The sequence below is a fragment of the Haliotis rubra genome, unplaced genomic scaffold (genome assembly GCF_003918875.1).
Source record: "Haliotis rubra isolate DU_JTF1 unplaced genomic scaffold, ASM391887v1 Scf25, whole genome shotgun sequence".
Taxonomy (NCBI): Eukaryota; Metazoa; Mollusca; class Gastropoda; order Lepetellida; family Haliotidae; genus Haliotis; species Haliotis rubra.
Window position 1 is genome coordinate 2,730,020 of NW_025766558.1, and position 24,235 is coordinate 2,754,254.

The 24,235-nt window shown below is 40.7% G+C and overlaps 1 protein-coding gene across 1 annotated transcript in view; it reads right to left on the reverse strand.

Annotated features, from left to right (window-relative positions):
* Positions 1–13,097, reverse strand: part of LOC124279431 (spastin-like) — a 31,246-nt gene extending 18,149 nt beyond the window's left edge. The window contains 1 exon segment of the mRNA XM_046715258.1: positions 12,692–13,097. Within this exon segment, the coding sequence (XP_046571214.1) occupies positions 12,692–13,088 (397 nt within the window). The 5' untranslated portion in view covers positions 13,089–13,097.
* Positions 13,098–24,235: the final 11,138 nt, after the last annotated feature.

Sequence of the window (24,235 nt, forward strand, 5' to 3'; positions counted from 1 at the left end):
CACTTAAGCTTACACTGAATGGGATCTACTTTAAACTGGGTTGCCAACAGGGTTGTACGATGAATATCAGATTTGCTTACATGGTTTCATAATCAGAGGGTTTCACAGTAATGGGCTGCAGCATGAAATCCGCTTCTGAACTTGCCACAGAAACATCCACAAGAACCCACCCAGTCATCAACTTCCTCAAACAGCAACAGTGAAGAATTCAATGCATCCCTGACGTACACACAGGTTGATGAAGAAACAAGTAATGGTTAATGAGTTATGCTCCGGAAACAAGTCCACAGCAGCTTAGATTGGGGGGATAACAAGCCATTATCTTTCAGTTGAGCCATATTTCCATTCTTCATCAGGTCAGCAACATGGTAGTCATTTGTTAGCAGTAGGAACTTGTCAAATAACAACCTCAAAACGTTTTCAGTAACCAGAGATCCAAAAGAGGCTAAACGTGGTCCTCCTGCGACACTGTTTTATGCCATCTAAATTACCATAAAACATATCCATGGAAGTGTTATATTGTCACATTACCCGAACAGATTGCCTTGTATTCTTGAGCATCGTATTACTTCACAGAGTAAAAACAATGAAACCATTGCCATGAGATAAAAGGATAAATCCAGAAATTAGATTAGACATCTTAAGGCTACAAACCGACTACACCAAAAATACCAATAAGCTGAAAGTAGACTTGAACAGTTTAAAAGATATCAAATTTCCTTAAACCATGAGGATACCTTTCTCCCTCATAATTGTGTCCTGATAACATCAAACCCTTGTTGATGTTTTAAATTTTTATTTATTTATTTATTTTTGGGGTGGGTGGGCGGTTATATTTAATATTGTTTTACAGAATTCCTGTTACAGGTGGGGTCAAGGAGCAACTGTCACGCACACATGCATACAAAATTGATGTTTTCATTATGAACAGTGTATTTACCACTGAACTGTTTTCATTGGATAAAATAATGTCAGACATCAGTAACATTCATTATAATAGCCAAGCCAGGGTTACAGGCTGAAGGAGGAATTAATCTATCTTAATCTGATTTTCTCACATCTTGTGTTCTGCAACACAGGACCATGTTTCTCAATCAGTATCACAGTGTGTTACATTCCTAATTCTTGGCCAACCACTGCGACCACAGCCAATACAACAGTCGGTAGCCCCAGGTCATCGCTGTCTCATTCTCTACTGTCAGAAGGGAGGATAACAGTGGGTAATACTTTCTTATACCGCACTTTCCACATTACAGTATTATGACATATTTTCCCACCCTCATCCAAAACAAAGTATGACAGTGGGTTACCCTGTGTTATAACTGTCTTATACCACAACGTGAGTCAGCATCACAGTACATATTTTCCAACTCTGATCCAAACAATGTACAACGTAAATACTTCCATGTTATAACAGTTTTATCACACTTTTTCTACAGCAATAGTTTCATGCCAAAGGTTTTATCTACCTGACTTACTGAATCAGCATTGCTGGCCAGTTCTGTACCAGGGGGACCATGCTTTCAACCAGCAACAATAGGGGAAATATCTGCTTCCACGGTGGAAATACAGTTTCAGTTGACTGGGTAAAACTCAGAAGAATGGGCCAACAAAGGGGAAATGCATAAGGGACTGTCAGGTAGTGAATGTCTGAGATAGATTTTGAAAGTAACTAAAGGCAGTTTCACCAAATACACTACCTCAATAAATATAACACAGATAAACATGCTTAAACATTCATTTCACCTTCAGACCAAACAGAGACAACGATCTTAGAGAATTGATTTTTCAGTTTTTTGTCAACTGAAGAAATCGGTCATAATCCCAAGCAAGGTCGGAACAGGATCTGCCGTAGCAAATTACAGAAATGTACAAAACATGGAATGTAGTTGTACCTGATCAGTTTAAAAGAAAGCCAAAGTGTTAATCTTGCAACCTTAACAATACTTTGACATAGAAAGAAGATTATCCATGAAAGCCTCTGATGGAATGACACCCATGGGGTACCTGCTTCAACACCTGCCCCCCACAAAAATGGAAGGTAATCTGCTTCAGACACCTGCACCCCAAGACACCCACAGGCACGGAGGGTAATCTGCTTGTCAAGTGGTAAGACTGAATCAAATAATGGATGAAACCAGATGTCCTCAAACAGAAAATGTTGAAACAGGTTCAAGGTTCAAGTACCCCCTGTGCACAGGGATTAAGAAAGACATTTTCTTTAAGCGTCTATGGCCCCATGTTGACAAATCTTACGCAAGCATGGGCCATTCACAATTGCAAAGTCAATTTAACTTAAGACGACTGCAGCTTAGTAAAACATTTCCCACAGCATCATGTGATGACACTGACAGACACTGCTGGGCCAACTTTCAAACAAAACTACACCGATACTTCACGATGAGTATGGAGGGATTTTGTTTCTTGTTATTTTGTGGGATGGATTTTGTTTCTTGTTATTTTGCGGGATGGATTTTGTTTTTGTTTCTTGTTATTTTCTTGGGATGGATTTTGTTTGTTTCTTGTTTCTTGGATTTTGTTTTGTTTCTTGTTATTTTGGGGATGGATTTTGTTTCTTGTTTTTGTTTCTTGTTGCAGGATGGATGTTTTGTTTCTTGTTGTTTTGCGGGATGGATTTTGTTTCTTGTTGTTTTGTGGGATGGATTTTGTTTCTTGTTATTTTGTGGGATGGATTTTGTTTCTTGTTGTTTTGTGGGATGGATTTTGTTTCTTGTTATTTTGTGGGATGGATTTTGTTTCTTGTTGTTTTGTGGGATGGATTTTGTTTCTTGTTGTTTTGGGATGGAAATTTGTTCTTGTGGATTTTTTCTTGTTGTTTTGTGGGATGGATTTTGTTTCTTGTTGTTTTGTGGGATGGATTTTGTTTCTTGTTGTTTTGTGGGATGGATTTTGTTTCTTGTTGTTTTGCGGGATGGATTTTGTTTCTTGTTGTTTTGTGGGATGGATTTTGTTTCTTGTTGTTTTGTGGGATGGATTTTGTTTCTTGTTGTTTTGTGGGATGGATTTTGCACTTTCTATGATGAACAATGTCCATGTGTTACGATAATAAACAATACAAGTGTTTGCCACTGATATGGCAATGTCCCCCGCCGCTAAAGAATGGAATAGCTATATTTACTACTTTTTATTGCTTTGTCACATACAAGATGCCTGAAATGACTGGTGTCTGCTGTTGACATAAATGAAAAACATTGGATGCAATGTTTTATGAAATATCGCGTTTAAATAAGTTTGAAAAGTGGTGTGGTGACCTTGAAAATAAGGTCAAGGTCATCCAAATCAACTGGTGTCTGCGTAATCCCCCTATGTAGGCTGTCACCAACCTTGAAGATATTGGATACAACAGTGCATGAGATATCACATTAACAACAGTTTGAAAAGTGTTCGAAGTGTCGTGGTGACCTTGAAGATAAGGTCAAGGTCCCCCAAATCGACTGGTGTCTGGGTAATCCCCAATGTAGGCTGTCACCAAATTTGAAGACATTGGTTACAACAGTTCATGAGATATCGCGTTAACAAAAATCGGGACGTACGTACGGACCCCGCTGAATGCTAAGTCCCCCGTTCCTCGTTGCGGCGGGGAACAATAATAAGTGACCGTCCTGCCCACACAATCCTATCCAGTCACCTCTTACAACAAGAATCAGAGTGAGTGAGTGAGTATGCTTTTACACCACTTTTTGCAATATTTCAGCAATATTACAGTGGGGAACACCAGAAATAGGCTTCACACATTGTACCCATGTGGGGAATCGAACCCAGATCTTTGGCGTGATGAGCGACCGCTTTAACCACAAGACTATCCCACCGAATCAGAATCAGGGACTGGGTACAATTCTTCCCTGACAGAGACCTGCATGAGATAACAGTGACAGACAAATAAGGTTCCATCTATTTCAGCAGTCTTTCTTTACAATCACATGATTTTTTTCACCACTGAAGTTAACTGAGCTGGATGCTTATTGCTCAGCAGCAGGAGATTACATCAGTTACAGTCACTTCAATAATCCTTAACTTAAATTTGATTCTCCATCTGATCTCCCATGTGACCAAGATAAGCTGCAACTTCTGAAATAAAACAGTTAAAATTCATTTCCTCCCACGCTGCTCCATTACAAGCCGGATTTCTCTAACAAGTCCTCTGAGCAGCCTCCGTATCAATGGCCTGCTGTGTACATGGTAACCTTTCACCTGCTGCTGTCAGGATGTCTGATGAACACAGACAGGCAGTCCCTGGCCCAGCTATACACACCCATCACGTCCATCACATCTTCCCTGGGGAATGGGGTAATGTAGACCGCTGGAGAAACAGGTCTGTCCCTACAGGCAGTCCCTGGCCCAGCTACAGGCAGTCCCTGGCCCATCACACCCATCACATCTTCCCTGGGGAATGGGGTAATGTAGACCGCTGGAGAAACAGGTCTGTCCCTACAGGCAGTCCCTGGCCCAGCTATACACACCCATCACATCTTCCCTGGGGAATGGGGTAATGTAGACCGCTGGAGAAACAGGTCTGTCCCTACAGGCAGTCCCTGGCCCAGCTATACACACCCATCACATCTTCCCTGGGGAATGGGGTAATGTAGACCGCTGGAGAAACAGGTCTGTCCCTGGCCCCAGCTATACCCCATACTTCCCTGGGAATGGGTCCCTGGCCCAGCTATACACACCCATTACATCTTCCCTGGGGAATGGGGTAATGTAGACCGCTGGAGAAACAGGTCTGTCCCTACAGGCAGTCCCTGGCCCAGCTATACACACCCATCACATCTTCCCTGGGGAATGGGGTAATGTAGACCGCTGGAGAAACAGGTCTGTCCCTACAGGCAGTCCCTGGCCCAGCTATACACACCCATGGGGAATGGGGTAATGTGGACCCAGAAACAGGTCTGTCCCTACAGGCAGTCCCTGGCCCAGCTATACACACCCATCACATCTTCCCTGGGGAATGGGGTAATGTAGACCGCTGGAGAAACAGGTCTGTCCCTACAGGCAGTCCCTGGCCCAGCTATACACACCCATCACATCTTCCCTGGGGAATGGGGTAATGTAGACCGCTGGAGAAACAGGTCTGTCCGTCCCTACAGGCAGTCCCTGGCCCAGCTATACACACCCATTACATCTTCCCTGGGGAATGGGGTAATGTAGACCGCTGGAGAAACAGGTCTGTCCCTACAGGCAGTCCCTGGCCCAGCTATACACTCATCTTCCCTGGGGAATGGGGTAATGTAGGCTGGAGAAACAGGTCTGTCTGTCCCTACAGGCAGTCCCGTCCCTACAGGCAGTCCCTGGCCCAGCTATACACACCCATTACATCTTCCCTGGGGAATGGGGTAATGTAGACCGCTGGAGAAACAGGTCTGTCCCTACAGGCAGTCCCTGGCCCAGCTATACACACCCATCACATCTTCCCTGGGGAATGGGGTAATGTAGACCGCTGGAGAAACAGGTCTGTTCCTACTCATCGGAAATAGGCTGCTTTCTGTCCACTGTCCGTATCATGCACCAGAAGGGTTTTACTCAACACATAATTCCTGCGTATGTCTGAGTGAGTGAGTATAGTGTTTATGCTGTCCAGCATTATCACGGTGGGGGACACAAGAAATGGGCTTCATTCATTGTACCCAAGTGGGGAAGCAAACCCAGATCAATTTCGAGCACTTTAACCACTAGGCTACCCCACCACCCATTATATCCCTTAATGTGACTTGTCAATATGGACTACAAGAATGGATGTTCACTTGTCCTCAACACAATTTAGTAGTTTCGGGTTAGCAGACCAGAGTGAATTTCCAAGAATGTGATGACATAACATTTAAGTTCACTTTTCACTTTTAATATTATACTTTTCAAAGGGAATTTTATTTTCATATATTATTTAATAGTAACATTGCTATTTGTCATCAGTGCTCTAACATGGCTGTTCTGTTAATTTGTTTCTTGGTGCAATGCTGCCTCGGGTGGTACCAAGATCTGGCACAAGATGCAGGCTAGACTTGCACAAGCCTCTAAGGTGATAATTAAAAGTTTAAATGAAAATTTCTAAAAAAATATAAACAGACTGGCGTCCTTAGAAACTTGTGAAATCCGGATGTACTGTCCGCTTATGTAGACTTGCTTCTTTAAATGATAGAATTACTATACATCAGCATTTAGTACAACCTTGGAGCAAGGCTAGATGCAGGCAAACTATTACTTTCATTTATACACTTATTTGAAGCTGACATTTCCCCAGCTGATGTGATTCCACTTGTCACAGAATCAGTTAACACCTTCACCTTCACAGAGTAAATTCTGACAGGTGAGTGTTCTGACTGCTAAGGAAACAAGCAGCTACCCTACCAGGAAGATGGTATGCCAGGTCATTTCAAGTGATAGCATTATCAGTCATGGTGCTGGTCCATTTAGGCAGTGGAAGAAGCGTTTGATAAGAGATTTATGCCATGCGTCTGCTTCAGGAATTGCCTACAGGGAAGTAACTCAGTTGGTTGAAATATAAACAAGCAAAAAATGTAAAAAGAAAATTAAACGAAGTTTCACCACATATAAAGGGTTACTAAAAGATGTATATGACATTGAGAAATATATTGCTAGAAACAATTTCAATATGAATTTATTTGAGAGAAAATGGATTATACTCCAAAATGTTCTGTGAATGTGACAATGAAATAGCTTATACCCAAGTGTATCTGTCATTGCTCCAGTTTTACTTGCTCTTCTTCCCCCAGTGGAACTTGAAACAGAGTGACATGCCACCCATTATATTATTTCATTACAAAACTATGTCCACAGATTGTTTCATACAAAGTGTATCCAAGTGAAGTGAATAAAAAAATGTGAAAAAAAAAAAAAAATGTGAAAAAAAAATGTAACATTACCACAATTACACTGAATTCTCAGTAGGCAATGTGACCTGTTATGAGATGCCATTTAAACCAGCATGGTCATACACCTACTTTCAGCTATATGGTAGATATAATTCCTCCATGCTATTAATCTCAAAGAGTTAACAAGCCTTCCTATTCACTGTCATAATAACCAGAGTACCACTGGTGGAGAAGCCCATGCTTGATTTGAGTACATGTACTTACAGGAAGTAATATCCACCGTCACTGGCTACCCACCAGCCTACCTGCTTCATAATACCCATGGAATATAACTTTCAACTTGGTGGTATGTTCACATAGGGTAGGATTAATGGAAAAAATAATAATAATCACTTCACCATATGCCTTATGTATGGAAGTGAGGGCAATGTAGGTACACTCATTGTTACAAAGATTACCTGACAACAAGGAAGTCAGCTGTATAAAAGAGGAGCTAATGAAGATAAGTGCAAACAGTGATGGGTCAAAACAAGGAGCTGACGAGGCTAACAACAAGCAAGATGTTATCTCGTAGGTCATCATTACCGGGTGTTGACTGAGAGGTCATCAATAGTGGATGTTGACTGGGAGGTCATCATTACCGGGTGTTGATTGAGAGGTCATCAATAGTGGATGTTGACTGGGAGGTCATCATTACCGGGTGTTGATTGAGAGGTCATCAATAGTGGATGTTGACTGGGAGGTCATCATTACCGGGTGTTGATTGAGAGGTCATCAATAGTGGATGTTGACTGGGAGGTCATCATTACCGGGTGTTGATTGAGAGGTCATCAATAGTGGATGTTGACTAGGAGGTCATCATTACCAGGTGCTGATTGAGAGGTTATAATTACCGGGTGTTGATTGAGAGGTCATCAATAGTGGGTGTTAACTGGGAGGTCATCATTACCGGGTGTTGATCGAGAGTTCATCAATAGTGGATGTTGACTGGGAGGTCATCATTACCGGGTGTTGATTGAGAGGTCATCAATAGTGGATGTTGACTGGGAGGTCATCATTACCGGGTGTTGATTGAGAGGTCATCAATAGTGGATGTTGACTGGGAGGTCATCATGTTGATTGACATCAGGTGCTGATTGAGAGGTCATAATAGTGGATGTTGATTGAGAGGTCATCAATAGTGGATTGAGAGGTCATCAATAGTGGATGATGACTGGGAGGTCATCATTACCGGGTGTTGATTGAGAGTTCATCAATAGTGGATGTTGACTGGGAGGTCATCATTACCGGGTGTTGATTGAGAGGTCATCAATAGTGGATGATGACTGGGAGGTCATCATTACCAGGTGCTGATTGAGAGGTCATCATTACTGGGTGTTGATTGAGAGGTCATCAATAGTGGATGTTGACTAGGAGGTCATCATTACCGGGTGTTGATTGAGAGGTCATCATTACCGGGTGTTGATTGAGAGGTCATCAATAGTGGATGTTGACTAGGAGGTCATCATTACCGGGTGCTGATTGAGAGGTCATCATTACCGGGTGTTGATTGAGAGGTCATCAATAGTGGATGTTGACTGGGAGGTCATCATTACCGGGTGTTGATTGAGAGGTCATCAATAGTGGATGTTGACTGGGAGGTCATCATTACCGGGTGTTGATTGAGAGGTCATCAATAGTGGATGTTGACACAAAGTCACATGCTTAAGGAAACACCACATGTGCTACATGTGTCTCAGCACAGGGTACAACCAAAACCCTACAAACTCTCAGGAATCAAACATTCTAACCATTGAAACTACAGTTACAGTCTGCAATCACTATTGCTGAGTGCATCAGATTTGTGATTTGGTCGGTATAAAGCCACGTTGAAGAGTACACGAGTTATATCACAGAGGGGGATAGCTCAAAGAGATGCAGGTCTTAGACAATTTAGGCTTTGGTGAAACCCACTAGTAAAGATACACTGACAAACCAAGATATATAACTGGGTGAGCTGAGATTTGACCCAATAGTTACTTGCATGCCTAAGGGACACAACTCTGATCAGGCCCATACTGATTATTTTTATATTTTTTGTGGGTGGGTGGGGTGGGGGTGGGGAAAGAGAAGAAAGAAAGATGGGGAGGAGGAGGAGGAGGAGGAGAAAGTAGCAAGATACTACTAAGTTTACTTTATTCAAACTACATAACTTTGGACAGTACAGAAAATTAGATAAACAAGTCAATAACAACACATTGTAAACATCGGGCAAATGTCATGCAGCTTAATGTTGAAGCAATTGCACATATTAACTTATGACAATCCAAACAAATTCTGAAGTCACGTTTTCCCCTCATCAGTTAGAACTGTAACATTACCCCACTTGGAGAAACACTTTACATGAAAAAGTCCCTTTGGGGTCATAAATCTAGGTTATGTTTTACTGTAGACTATGAGAGCAGCCATTTTTATTGGTGCATGGATGCTCGCTGATCAGACACCATTACCAGTTGGAGGTTCACTGCAGGCTAGAGGTACAGTGGTAACTGTACACACATCATGATTGTTTTCTGTGCAGGACGTGATGCGTGTCAGTGTCAAGTTGACATGGAGCCAGCTGTAACATCACTGTTTATGATTCTCTGACAAGTTATATTTCAAAATGATCAATGACTGGACCAGTTAGCATTGAGGATGTTGTTTTCACAAAGATTAGTGATTATCTCAATGAGACCTGGAATTGTGGAAAGTAAGACTGTTGTTGGTCTCCATTAGACTGGGTATTTCACCACATATAGTCTGCACTTAAACAGTGATAGTCTTCAATAGACCAGGGATAGTCTTCATTTGACCATGGATAGTCTCCGCTTTACCAGAGATAGTCTTAACTAAGCCAAGGATAGTTTCCATTTGAGCAAAGATAGTCTCCACTTGATCAGGGATAGTCTTCATTTGACCAAGGATAGTCTCCACCTGACCAGGGATAGTCTCCACTTGATTAGGAATAGTCTTCATTTGACCAAGTATAGTCTCCACTTGACCAGGGATAGTCTCCACTTGACCAGGGATAGTCGTCATTTGACCAGGGATAGTCTCCACTTGACCAGGGATAGTCTCCATTTGACCAGGGATAGTCTTCATTTGACGAAGGATAGTCTCCACTTGCCCAGGGATAGTCTTCATTTGACCAGGCATAGTCTCCACTTGACCAGGGATAGTCTTCATTTGACCAGGCATAGTCTCTACCTGACCAAGGATAGTCTCCACTTGACCAGGGATAGTCTTTATTTCATCAGGCATAGTCTCCATTTGACCAAAGATAGTCTTCACTAGACAAGGGATTGTCTGCACTTGACCAGGGATAATCTCCACTTGACCAGGGATAGTCTCCACTTGACCAGGGATAGTCTTCATTTGACCAGGGATAGTCTTCACTAGACAAGGGATTGTCTGCACTTGACCAGGGATAGTCTGCACTTGACCAGGGATAGTCTCCACTTGACCAGGGATAGTCTTCATTTGACTGGGAATGGTACTCATTATAACAATATACAGGCAGTGGAGAGTCTATGTTGAACAGGGGATGGTCTGAGTTAGACCAAGGATTGTCTCAGTTAGATTGCACATGGTCTCAGTAAGACTGGAGACAATTTCAGACTCAGACAGAGAATGGTCTCGAAAAGACCAGTGATTATCCTCAAAAGGACATAACTGGAGCTTAGTAGTCTATCAATAATCAATAATAATTGTAAACTCCACCACAAAACTCAATAAGAGGACACAATCATAACATTGTGCAAACGAAACAGGCACCAATTAATACTACGATCAAGAAGATTGAGGACATTTCAAGCGATTATGTTGTTTATATTGCAGTTTAACAATCAGATAACAGCATCAGTTGTTCATGTCTTGAATTAACAAACATAACAATATTAAACATACTTTCTGAAGTTTAATTTGATGCTTCATTTATAATGGTCTCCTAAGCCAATCAATAATCGCTGAGTGAGATCAACTGGCCAACTATTTGACTAGTAGCACCAGCACTAGTCGTTACAGAGGTACAGATAAGCTGCGTATCTGCGTAAATTAAGCAAACACTTATGTGAATACTCAATTCCTATTGTCTTTTGTGTACAAGTACACTTGAATTTTTGTAAATACTCAATTAATTTGATCTTACATGTGTACACACACAAATGTCAAATCTTAGCTTGCGTACCGGTAGATAGATAAAATAACTGAGGAATATTGAGGGGTTCTATTTCAGCACATGAACTTGGAAACTTGCAGTCTTTCTTATCATTACTCTTATTACAGATCAACTATATATATATAACAAACACGTAAACCAACATTTAAATTTAAATATATTTTTACAATTAATTGAAAATGGCAAAATACCCACTTGAGTTTGAGTGAAGTGGGTACAATTTATTTGGTTACTCAAAGGAAAATTAGGATACCCAATTGAGATTAACAAAAGCGAGTACATAACGCAATGACCCCAAAAGTTATCTGTATCTCTGTGCTATGTCGTGATATAAGCAGGCATGCTGCTGCACACTTTGAGATGTACTTCTCATTCCATTTAAAAACACACCTGCCCCTTGCAACACGTCTGAGGCAATTTGTAAACAAACCTGGCGGTGAACTGCTTAACCTAATGAAAACCTATGTTCAGCTCTAACAACAACTCAAACAAACACTTGGGCACTGTGTTCCACACTGAGCTCATTCACCAGGCATTGTTTGTAAAAATATTAGACAGCAGTGTGCAACAGTTGGACACCATGTCAGCATATGCAAGTTGTTCCAAGTTTTGAGTGGTACAGATTTTATTTGACATAAAAGATTATTTTTGCACGCACCATCTGAGCAGTTAAAAATTGAAACTGAAAAACAAACCTTGAAGACAATGTGTGAGGTAAAAAAATAAATGAAGTCTGTTTTACTCTTTCAACACCAAGTAAATAAACATGGCACTTCGTAAATATGGGTGAACTTGAGAGGGCATGTGCTTGTGTGTGTATATGTGCATGTGTGCGTGCACATCTGTCTGTTCATGATTTCTTGGTGATATCTTACAGGTTAATTCTTGTAACATGTCTACCCTTGAAGTTCCAGATTAGAACTGGTGTCTAGCAACCAATGCTTGCTGTCAGAAGCAAGTAGCAGGATCAAATGGTCAGGTTTGCTCACTTGGTTGATGCATGTCACTGTATCCCAATTGTGCGGATCAAGGCTCGTGATGTCAATCACTGGATTGTTTGGTCTGGTGGGGTGTTAAACAAAAGGTAAACAAACATGTAAACCATCACTATGTAGGAACTCACATCTAGCTGAACAGATGCATATCTACCATGACAAGGTATTGGTAGTGCCACATGTGAAATATAACTGACACTACACATTTTGTGTTTATATGGGTCCGTGAAAATAAAAATAAACATATAAAGTATGTTGTTTTCTCTGTATGGTAACAATGGAAACCAGTCCACCGATAGTATTAGATGTAAACTACAAACATTATGAACCTGTCTACTAGTGTCTATTAAAACACTGTGGCTTCTGTCTGTAAATATTTGTCTGTTTGTTGTTTAACAACACACGGCAGCTACATGGTGGTAGTCTGTAAATAATCAAGTCTGGACCAGACAATCCAGTGATCAATAGCATGAGCATCGATCTACACAATTGGGATACAATAACATGTGTCAACCAAGTCAGAGAGCCTTGGGATCTATTCTTAACCCGTAATCCTCACAGGGTTAATTAGTAATTAATAATTAAAGCAGTGTAACGAATGGAGTTTGTAGCATAATACCATTATTTCATCATGCACAAAAATATCTAACCTGCATCTTCCTCGTCCAGCTTCAGGGCTTTTGAGATGTACTCGAACGCTTTCCTGTGGTGATGCTTCTGTTGTGCTAGGGCGGGCTCCCCCGGGCCGACGTAGCTCTTACCCCTCGGGCTGTCTGACATCATGAGACAACCCTCCTCTTCGTCACTTTTTCTGTTATGATATCGGTCTGGAATGGCTCGTCGACTTTTACAAGCAATTAAAATGACAACAACCCATAGTTGATACACGAACGTTCGAAGTAAGGCAAAAACAAACAAAAGGGGTGCAGCGACGATACGGAAATTTCGGCTATGAATTGATTCATATCCCCTAGCGTTCGGACGGCCCCTCCCTTCCCCCTTTCTACGCCCAGACCCCCGTCCTGACCCAGGCCCCTTCCGATGCATATTTCTCGCTATCCGCCATATTTTGAACAAACAAAATTAGAAGATGCTATTAGTATTACGAGAACCGTTTATCATAACGGTACTTCGCGAACCTCTGACAGATCGCCATTCATCCGTGTAACGGTACAATGTTAGAACCGCGTCAGAGAACCCGACCAAACAGGACAGAGTTTTGAGTATGAGAAAAAGAGTTGCACATGATACCATCTTTAGTTCAGAAAGATATTAGCCCATAAGAAAGCAAATTTTGTAAATATTAAATAACGTAACACAAAGACAGGTTTTATAATGACCATATTAATGCTAGATTCATATGTGCTTACAATACGATGATTAATTTACAGGCCTATTGTTTTTCGCACATTGCTCTTATGTAACACACCCTACTATTGCGTAACACAACTTGAGGTTATTTCACAGGCGTTATTTGTTATTTCACACACAGCTATTTCCTGTATTTCACGGACACTACTGTTATTAAGCTAACGTTATTCCAAAGCCCTGTTCATTCGGCATAATATAATTTTATTTCAGACACAAATGCCATACATTTACAAACAATGATATTCCATAGAGGGCTATTAAACAGGCAATCATGTTGTCAAATACGATTCGGATATTTCACAAGCTTCCATCTTCCATTACTACATGATAGTTCCGGCGTTTAGTAAGCATCCTACGGGGCGGTGGGGTAGCCTAGTGGTTAAAGCGTTGGCTCGTCACGCCGAAGACCCGGGTTCGAATCCCCACATGGGTACAATGTGTGAAGCCCATTTCTGGTGTCCCCCGCCGTGATGTTGCTGGAATATTGCTAAAAGCGGCGTAAAACCAAACTCACTCAGTCAGTAAGCATTCTACACATACTATAAGCCTAAATCCTATATAACGTCACTATAAGTGCTGATGACTCAACTCTACGTCGACTTTTTTCTTCACCCATCCGTGCATTTTTGACCACAACTCGACGTCCTGAGCCCTAACCCTTTGCAGAACGGCACTTGGAGTTAAACGTGTTTTGGGGTATAGCTACCCAGAGTGATTAGGGCTCAGGACGTCGAGTTTGGGTCAAAACTTCACGGATGAGTGAATAAAAAAGTCGACGTCCTGTCCGTTTTCTCTCTTTAATAGTCTCTGGTCATCATATTTGGTTAAGATAATTCGAATGCTTTTTTTCTGTGAAATATTTTTGCTTCAGGGACTAGAAACATTTTCTCTGCTGATTAACTGGGTAAGCCATCCTTTGTATCCTGTTGTATCTGGCCTGGTCTGTGAATACACTGACGGCCAGTGGTAGTATCTTCAGTACACGACAGCATAGTATCATCAAATATTAAATAACTCTGGATAAAACAAGTGCGACAAATTATGATACCGAAGTATCGTTTCGTTTCCTGTTGTGGTGAACATTAACATTTTTAAGCTCTTCCTCGTTAACTGGAGTCGTCAGAAATTCTCAAAATATAAACAGATATCTTTAAAGAATTTTTTGGGAAAATTTCTGACGACTCTAGTTAACGAGCAAAAGCTTAAAAATGTTAATGTTTATCACAACAGGAAACGACATGATACTTTGGTCATATTGGAAACAAAATGCTTTGATAATTACTAACCATTGATAGTTGTTTGGAACATGTGATGCATCGTTTTGACAGCCAACCAGGGAAATCCCCACATTAACTCGATAAACCATTCTTATAACTGACATAGCCATTACGGGTTCTGTATGAACGAGGCAGCTGCTCTCTATAAGGAAATGATGACGTTGCGAGGATAACCTACCACGCGCGTTTTGATTGGCGGTTGAAAGCTGCATATTCATGAGGTCAAAACCTTCCCGTTCATAAGCAAATGACGGGGACAGTGCATGATTGTGAGCGGTGGGGCGTGCCGCGCCCACGACGTGTTTATACATTCCCCATGAAGACAGCATCGGAACCGGGCAGGGACGAGAGGGACATGTCGCGACCTCGACAGATAGCCAGTTTGCAAGAGCAGTGCAGAAGGAGTGTTCTAGCGAGGATATCGATCAGGCATGTGCAACAAGTTGCTCAACTCCCTTTGCCCTGTGTTGTTAAAGATTTCCTCATGACGTTCAGAATCACGGAGGATTTTGACTTAAGCGGTATGTACATCGATTATAACTTTAACTTCCCCCATCACGCGCATCATCGTACCCACCAAGTTCACCCTGGGGTCTGTGTTGTGGACGACTCGCAAGTTCTCCTCAAGTGCCTCTCAGACCAGCCTTGTGAACTGTGCGGAACTGCCCGTGAGGACTTTCGACTCACCCGGAAAGAGCGGGAAATATGGGAATCGCTCAGGCATACGAATCTACAAAACTGTTTATTATCAAATGTGAAAAATGAACACAACATGACATGCTACGTCCTTGAGTTTCCTTTGATGAATATTCAGGAATATGCCTATAAAGTGTTCATGTCAGGGAATGTCGTGCCTGAGTTTCTTGTGTGGGAAACGCTATTGAAATTGACATCGGTCTTTCTATATTTAGAAACCGAAAAAGTGGAAGCGTGGGATCTTTGCCAACCTGAACACGTCGTCATTGACAACAGAGGGGAGATTAAACTCGAGAACCTTTTGTTATACTTGCCGGCCCGTAACCTCATTAAACCGCGTCGGAATGTGGGAGCAAGAACACCCTTTCAATGTGCAGCCGAGAGAGTCACCGCAAATACAATTGTTGCGGGTATTGGAAACATAATTTCACATCTGATTGCGCCCGTCCCGTCAGTACTCCTCAAAGATAAGATCACCACAACATTCATCAGCCACCCGCATATCTCCGACTGGGTATACATGACCCGTTATTCAGAGAAACTTCGAGCAACTGTCGCGCAAAGCATGCGACGCTCCCCCAGACCGCTGTTGAGCAAGTTGAGTTCTTCTGCTAGAGGGATGGTGAAACTCTTAAGACCGATGTATAAAGGCCCATACAATCTGTTGGAACTTATCAGGAATAACAAGATGTGAATACGGATTATATCAACACCGTCGACAGGTGTGTTCAGTGGGCATATAGGTGATAACAGTCTGAAACTAATGAACATTTATTACCAAATGTATTTTTGCATTCCAAAGTTTGCCTTCCATAGCCATGCTGACATGGTTTTGTAAAGGTCTTATTCATTTGTACATTCAGGATCTAATTGTGAAGAGGTATGTTAAGATATTTTTTCTATTCCACAAGCCAAAGAACCGATTTGCCTTATTACATACAGTTACATAGTTTCAAACACTATATATATAAACCACCTATATGAAAATGTGTCACAACATGCCAGTGCCTATGGAATAACTGATTAGACAGCACATTTCATTCACTATTGATCAGGTAAATCACAAATGTAATACAAGTGGGACACAATGTTGATATGTCATAGGAATTTCAGTGTGGTTAGATATTTTATAGTACTTGTTTACACAAAGTAGCTGTGCACTGGTCTTGTAAGGTCACCTGCTTTCACTGATGTATATTGACATTTATTATGTTTACTGTTAACAGGCATCGAAAAATGGTCCATTTGTTTCTCATGTATGTGCCTTTACATTATATTTTGGTGAGTACATGTGCCTTTATATAGATGACAAATTTAGTAGCATGGCAAATGTATTTTTTTATGTTTTATCTTATGCATTCAAGGCCTGTCACAATATTCCACAAAGGTCAAAATAATGCATTTATAGAATTGTATGGATGTTCTTATAGCCAGATATTATAGATAATAGATATACCTTGTGTGTTCATCAAAGTATATATGATGATGTCAGGAGCGTGTTTGTGGTGTATCTGTTGAAGAGGGACAGCTACAATACTGTCACACCCCTTTCACATGGCAGAACTAAATGTCCATAGAACCTGTCTTGGAAATATATGGTGCAGATAAATATTGAAAATATATGGTGCAGATAAAAGAATAAAGTATTTTCATGTATAAAAGACTCCGACGCGATACAAAAACAATATCTATATGGGACAGTGAAAACAACTGGGCCCATTATTATACATACAAAAATGCACAACATTATGAAAATCAAAGTGACTTAACCGTTTCCATACATATGATTTATGATTGTACAAGGTTATTTGCAATGTACATGTGTAAATATGCAAGGTAACTGTCTGGATATTATTATTCCACAAATATGAACAGCCTGTGAATTAAGCCATTGGTCCAGGTCCCAAGTCTATTAAAAGGTGTTTCAGTGTAGTAAGATCGGGGGATAAGACGATACATTAACTCTCAGGTCAACTATAAGTGATGTCAAGGAACAGATTTGGGCTCCAACGCTTTTGGCGCAGACTGTGTAAATAACTGACATGGACCTACCCAATTTAAACAAACAGGAAGTAATTGCACATGATCAAACACAAATAATAGCAATCAAACATGAATAAAATCAGTCAAACATGAATAAAAGAGGTTGGCACTTTTACAACCCCAGAACAATAACTGTTATTTCAAATGCCATGGGAAGCTGCTAAGTAGGAATTACGAAAATTTATTGCGTTCTCCAACAGTAATTATTCTCCATCATTCCAATGATTGGAAGCATTTAGGAGAAGTACGAGTGGTTTCATGTAGATTGCTGTTGTTAGGTTTGGCATTTGGCGGTTCCAGTCAGCCTGGTTATCACTGACAATTAGCCTTTGGCGCCATCACATGTAAGCTGATAACACATGTTTCTGCTCTGTGTACAGAATGTAGACATCTACTGTAAACTTGACCAAGCCGTCCTGCTGTCATAGACAATTCATCCCATATGGGCAGAGATGGTGGTCTGCCAATCTAAACTGAGTAAACTCAGCTGATAGAGGTGTTCACCAGAGTTGGCAGAAACTGGTTTCTGTGAAGATTCCTATTAAAACTGGAAGCCAGGACGAATTTAACAGCCATTGTTCCAGGGCTGCCTTGTATACCTAGCATCTAATCAACACAGTTTGTTAACTGTTCTGAAAGTTGTAATACTTTGTTTACAAAGAAGTGTTTTTAAAACTTGGAATTAAATGTTTTATGATGATACTGTTACCATGGTTACATAATTACTTGTACATTTAAATATTTAACATAAGAATCAAATGTTTTCCTTAATGTACTAAGAAACTAGATGTAATTTTTTAACACAATGTTTTGCTGATTTACAAGATAGATATTTAATAGTTTACAAAAAATCGCATTTACAGCTGCAAGTTATGATAAATATTATTATTTTTTATTATTATTATTCTGATCACATTTATTATTATCTTCTTACTATGTTGATTTAAAACATGTATGTGAATGTGTATTGTTTGTATGACTGTAAGTACTTATATCTATATAATCTGAACTTACTGCTTAGAACTTTCTGGGGAGTGAGGCAATGGTAGCTAGGGGGCAATAGGGAGGACTTATTCTTTCACTTCCCCCAAACATCTTGTCAGAGTGAGGGCCTGTGTAGCATCAAACTGCTACTGAGGGAGGGGAAGGCACACAAGCAGCTCTGGGGGGGAGGGGTTGTGCCTCCTGGAGCAGAGTAGGCACAGCAACACCACATGGCCTGTTTAAACAGGAAGTGGAACAAAGCATTATCTAGCAATGTACCCTAAGACCTAGCACTGCTCCAAGGCAGTACTGACTGCTGAGCCCATGGATGTACAGTATGTCTCTCCTTCAAAGAGGCAAGTCTAGATAAGGGGACAGGACCTCAGTCTGTTATTTAATATATTTTAGAAATTATCATTTAAGCTATGAATTTTTACCTTAGAGACTTGTGCAAGTCTACCTGAGACCTTCAGCATCCTTGTTGGAACTGGTCAGCTTTCACTTCCTCCTACCTGTAATGTATTTCTGCATGACGTCATATGGAGTGAAACATTTTACTTTCAATAATTATCATCATCACATTAACATTTAAAGTAAAAATGGGAGGACTTTAAACATGCTGAAGGGAAGTTATTACTTGGGAAGATATTCCTTTTGTCCCCCAAATAGACGAAATATAGGCAATTGACTTAGAATGTATGCAACTGAAATTATAGCTATATCTAACAAAGCCTTGCCACCACTCCCTTCACAAGGGGTGTGGCCAAACATCACATGACAACATGGTTCCACAGCTGCAGTAGGAAAGTAGGTAGACTAACGCTTAGTCCCTGAATATATATAATTTTGATAGAAACAAATATACCCATTTAAATTGAAAAGGAACCCCAGTGAGTTGGGAGATTCCTGAAACTGGGAAATCTAGAGTTGCTTCATTTGGGGCTTTAGCATTGCAGGGAAGGCTAGGCTGTAGATAAAATAATGTGGTTCAGGGACTGTGAGACAGATTAGAAAGTAGGATGTTTGATGCAGTCCTTGGATAAAACCCTCAGAGGAACGTTTCATACTTTGAATAGAAATAGGAGGGACATAAGCATGGTTTGGGCTTGATTGAGGGGTGTAAGTATTTGGAGCACTCATTTCAACCATTATTAGGTGTAGTTAGGAATCCCAGGGGTAAAACTGTTGGCTGAATACCATGCTTTGGGTCCCAACATAGCTACAATGTGTGACATACACAGGTGGTGTCTCCCAGCTGTGATCTGGATGGATGGGTCTGTGTATACCCTCACTCACTCACTCACTCACTCACACACTCCTTGTTACTCTGAATGTTTTGAGTATGTACATAACTGGTTCTTCATTCAAATAGTCTTCCCACCAATTGTGCAAGCTTTTTTGTTGTTGACTTTATCTTTCATGGTGTTGGTGTCATTTTTGAAATTTTATATATTTTTATTGAAACATTTATTTCACTTCTATATTCTATTATAGTGTATATTCAATTACTTTAAGAATATATTATTCATAGAAAACGACTGCATGGATAAAAATGATTCCATTACAAATATTTTTATTCATAGCAAATTCATGATTGTCTCAAGTTTTTAATTTACCTGACAATACTATGTTATTCAGTATTTCCAAAATGATGAAGGAATGAATTCATATAAACCATGAAATGATGTTTTATCCGACTCTCAATTGATGAAGGGAAATTCATGTTCCGTTCGAGAACAATGACAAGGGTAATTATAGTTTTGTGTATGGTGAGGCCCTGTTTCACAGAGTGGTTTTATTTTAGCACTACAATGACAGTAAGCCTATGTTAAACCATAGGTCACTTGGATCCCCTTAAAGCTGTGATGACTTCGTGGAATTAGGCCTTGGGTGGTATCATTCCACTAAAATGAACCAGGGTCCCGATCATTCCACTTCAAAGTCTATGAAAACTATTGAGTTACAACAGGTCATAACCACAACATTCATAAGTCTATGATAAACTATTGAGTTACAACAGGTCGTACTCTACGTGACATTCACAAGTCTATGATAAACTATTGAGTTACAACAGGTCGTAACCTACAAATGCTTTGTGGATCGGGCCGCTGATCATGGAATTTATGGAAACTTTAAGATACACAGTACTGTGCCTTTATAAATGGATTATACGTCCAACCTCTATTGTCCTTTACATGAACTTCTAAGCTAACAGGTTTTCATGCAGTTGTTGAAAATGTTATTCACAAGAGGTATAGATAAATGAACCTATATTCAGTAATATTCATGTTATTTCCCCTTACTGTTCACAGTGTCCTCCATTTCTTCTTCTATTCTATCATATTATTTATGTCACAGTGCAGAGATCTATATTTTTAGTTCACAATATTTTGGTTTTGTGTATATTTATTTTGTTTGTGCTAGTCATGTCATTGTTTACATACATTTGTATTATTTTTGTTTGCATGTTCATTATATTTAGTTGTTATGTTTTAATTTTTGTTTATTTCAAATAAATATCTGATTTTCTATATCATGTGTACTTGTTTCTGTTCTGTTGGGATTCCATGGCAGAAAAGGTCATCAGTACCCCAGCTTGTGCTCTTGACCCAAATTCTGTGGGCTGTCCTCAGTACATTGGGTTTTACTCCATGGCCCAGTCGCCAGTACCCAGTGTCTGGACCCAGTGCCCTTTGTTTGTTGTCTGTTAGTCTGTCTCACAGTCCCTGGAACACATTATTTCCCCTACTGCCTATCCCTCCCTGCAATACTGGGGGCGGTGGGGTAGCCTAATGGTTAAAGCTTTGGCTCGTAAATTCAATCCCCACATAATGTGTGAAGCCCATTACTGGTGTCCCCCAGTTCTGCTAAAAGCGTCCGAACTCAGTCAGTCCCTGCAATACTAAATCCTTAAATGAAGCAAGTCTAGATATCCCCCAGGTTCTGACTCTCCCATCGAATAGGGACTCGGTTCAATTTAAATGGGGTTACTATCAAGATGATACACATTCAGAGACAAGCGTTAGTCTCGTCCTGTGTTAGAAGTACCCTAAATGTGTCCTCTGTCCCTCAGTCCAAGAACCGTAAAGTTTCCTCCTCCACCCAGCCCTATCTGCAAAGCAAAACTCTTAAATGAAGCAAGTCCCGATTTTCCTCAGTTTAGTCCAAGTCTGCCTACCTCAGTTCTTGTGTCCCATGTTTATCAGACTTGAGGCTTAGACTGTGCAATATACAGTGTTGACTGAACCTGGTAATTCCATTAGAAATGAAAAGGAGCTCCATGGTAGATTCAGAACCAGGGTGCATCTGAACATCATTTAGGGGTTCACAGACAGAAAGTCTCTGCTGTCTCTCCCCATCACCTTCACCAGTTAATTTCCTTCAGGACTCTTATACAACAGGGTTAAGTCACAGCTCTTATACAACAGGGTTAAGTCACTGTGGAAGTCACAGATCTTATACAACATGGAGAAGTCACAGATCTTATACAGTTAACTCCCTATCGGAACAGATCTTATACAATAGGTTAACTCCCCTATTTATACAATAGGGTTAACTCCTTATTGGAGTTGGAGATTTTATACAATAGGGTTAACTCCTATTGGAGTGACAGATTTTATACAATAGGGTTAACTCCCTATTGGAGTCACAGATTTTATACAATAGGGTTAACTCCCTATCGGAGTCACAGATCTTATACAATAGGGTTAACTCCCTATCGGAGTCACAGATCTTATACAATAGGGTTAACTCCCTATCGGAGTCACAGATCTTATACAACAGGGTTATAGTCCAATACAATAGGGTTAACTCCCTATCTGAGTCACAGATTTTATACAACAGGGTTAACTTCCTATCAGAGTCACAGATCTTATACAACAAATTAACTCCCTATCGGAGTCACAGATTTTATACAATAGGGTTAACTCCCTATCGGAGTCACAGATCTTATACAATAGGGTTAACTCCCTATTGGAGTCACACATATACAACAGGGTTAACTCCTATACAACAGGGTTAACAATCCTTAACTCCTTAGTCACAGATCTTATACAATAGGGTTAACTCCCTATCGGAGTCACAGATCTTATACAACAGGGTTAACTCCCTATCGGAGTCACAGATCTTATACAATGGGGTTAACTCCCTATCGGAGTCACAGATTTTATACAAAAGGGTTAATTCCCTATCGGAGTCACAGATTTTATACAATAGGGTTAACTCCCTATCAGAGTCAGATCTTATAACTCCTAAAGGAGTCACAGATTTTATACGGGGTTAATTCCCTATCGGAGTAACAGATTTTATACAATAGGGTTAACCACCTATCGGAGTCACAGATCTTATACAACAAATTAACTCCCTATCGGAGTCACAGACCCTATACAACAGGATGAACTCCCTATTGTCTAAACCCCAAGTAAGGTGACAAGTGGGTGTTGTTGTCTCCAGGTTTTCTATTTAATAGTGTATATCACTCCAAGTAACAAGTTTCAAACCCACCTCCTACATTCTCTGTAAAACACTGACAGGGACAACAGCGGCTGTGGTAAACACAATCATGGTTACAATAATCTAATCTGACGATCTACTCTCCGTTAACACCCATCCCCTCCTTAGATCCGAAAAAAACCGTTAACATGCCAAATGTCATCACACTAATCGACTGGTTTGTGACAACGCAGGTTGCCATGGAAACCAAACAGAAATGACTAATGTGACATAATGTGATTGTACGTAAGAGAAGATTTAGCGGCATTGTCCATGCAAAGTTTGAAATAAAAAGGAGCTGTAGTTTGAAATATTACGTTCGGATAATGATCTATAAAAGAACGTGAAAGTCTGGCGTTTCTGGCGTTTCTGGCGTTTACGGTGATCGATAGCTCGACCATCATTTAAACAGAATGCCGCGGTGAGTTTGGTTACCTAAACGCAGGCCGCCAGGCCACGGAATACCGTCAGCGATACTTGTCTGTACATCAGTCGGGGGAAGGCATGTCGCGATCACCACTCACACGAAGACAAAAAAATGTTTTTTTACATTCATTAAATTCAGTCAATGTGCTTAATTGGATTGGATTATAAAACTCATAAGCTGGCGTGAAAAACCCTTAGTAATTAAATCAGCTGATCTCCGACCACCCGACTTAGTGTCCACGTGGAACACGTGTATATGTAGTACTGCGTGATTTATCTGAACCTATAGCTATGCCTTCGGTAGGAGTCAAGGAGATTCGATAATAGTTCGACGTACATTAATTATTTGTCTTTCCTGATTTCATCACCATGTACAGTCGCCTTGACTTCCATATCTAGTATTTCAGACAGGGCGTGCAGGCTGCATTCCTGTCGGAGAGGTTGACTGATTATTGTTTATCGCTGCTGGTACGATCTAATGAAACAGATTTGATCATATATAGATCTTGTGGAGAGAGGTGAAGTGAGGTGAAATTGGGTTTAACGTCGTGCTTGCGAATATTTCGCTCATATGACGACGTGCATGCGTGTGTATGTGTATGTGCGGCTGCTTGTACTAGCCCAGACTTAAGCTGGTTTTATAGTGCTAGCCCACTGAGATACCATGCCGCAGTGAAGCATGAATACCCCACTCAGACACATTACACTGACTCTGAGCCGACCAGTCTTTGTCGTACCCATTAATGCCGAGCGCCAGGCAGTGACCAACAAGTAGCATCTTTTTTCGTATGACGCGGTCATGTGTGGAGAGAGAGAGAGAGAGAGAGAGAGAGAGAGAGAGAGAGAGAGAGAGAGAGAGAGAGAGAGAGAGAGAGAGAGAGAGAGAGAGAGAGAGAGAGAGAGAGA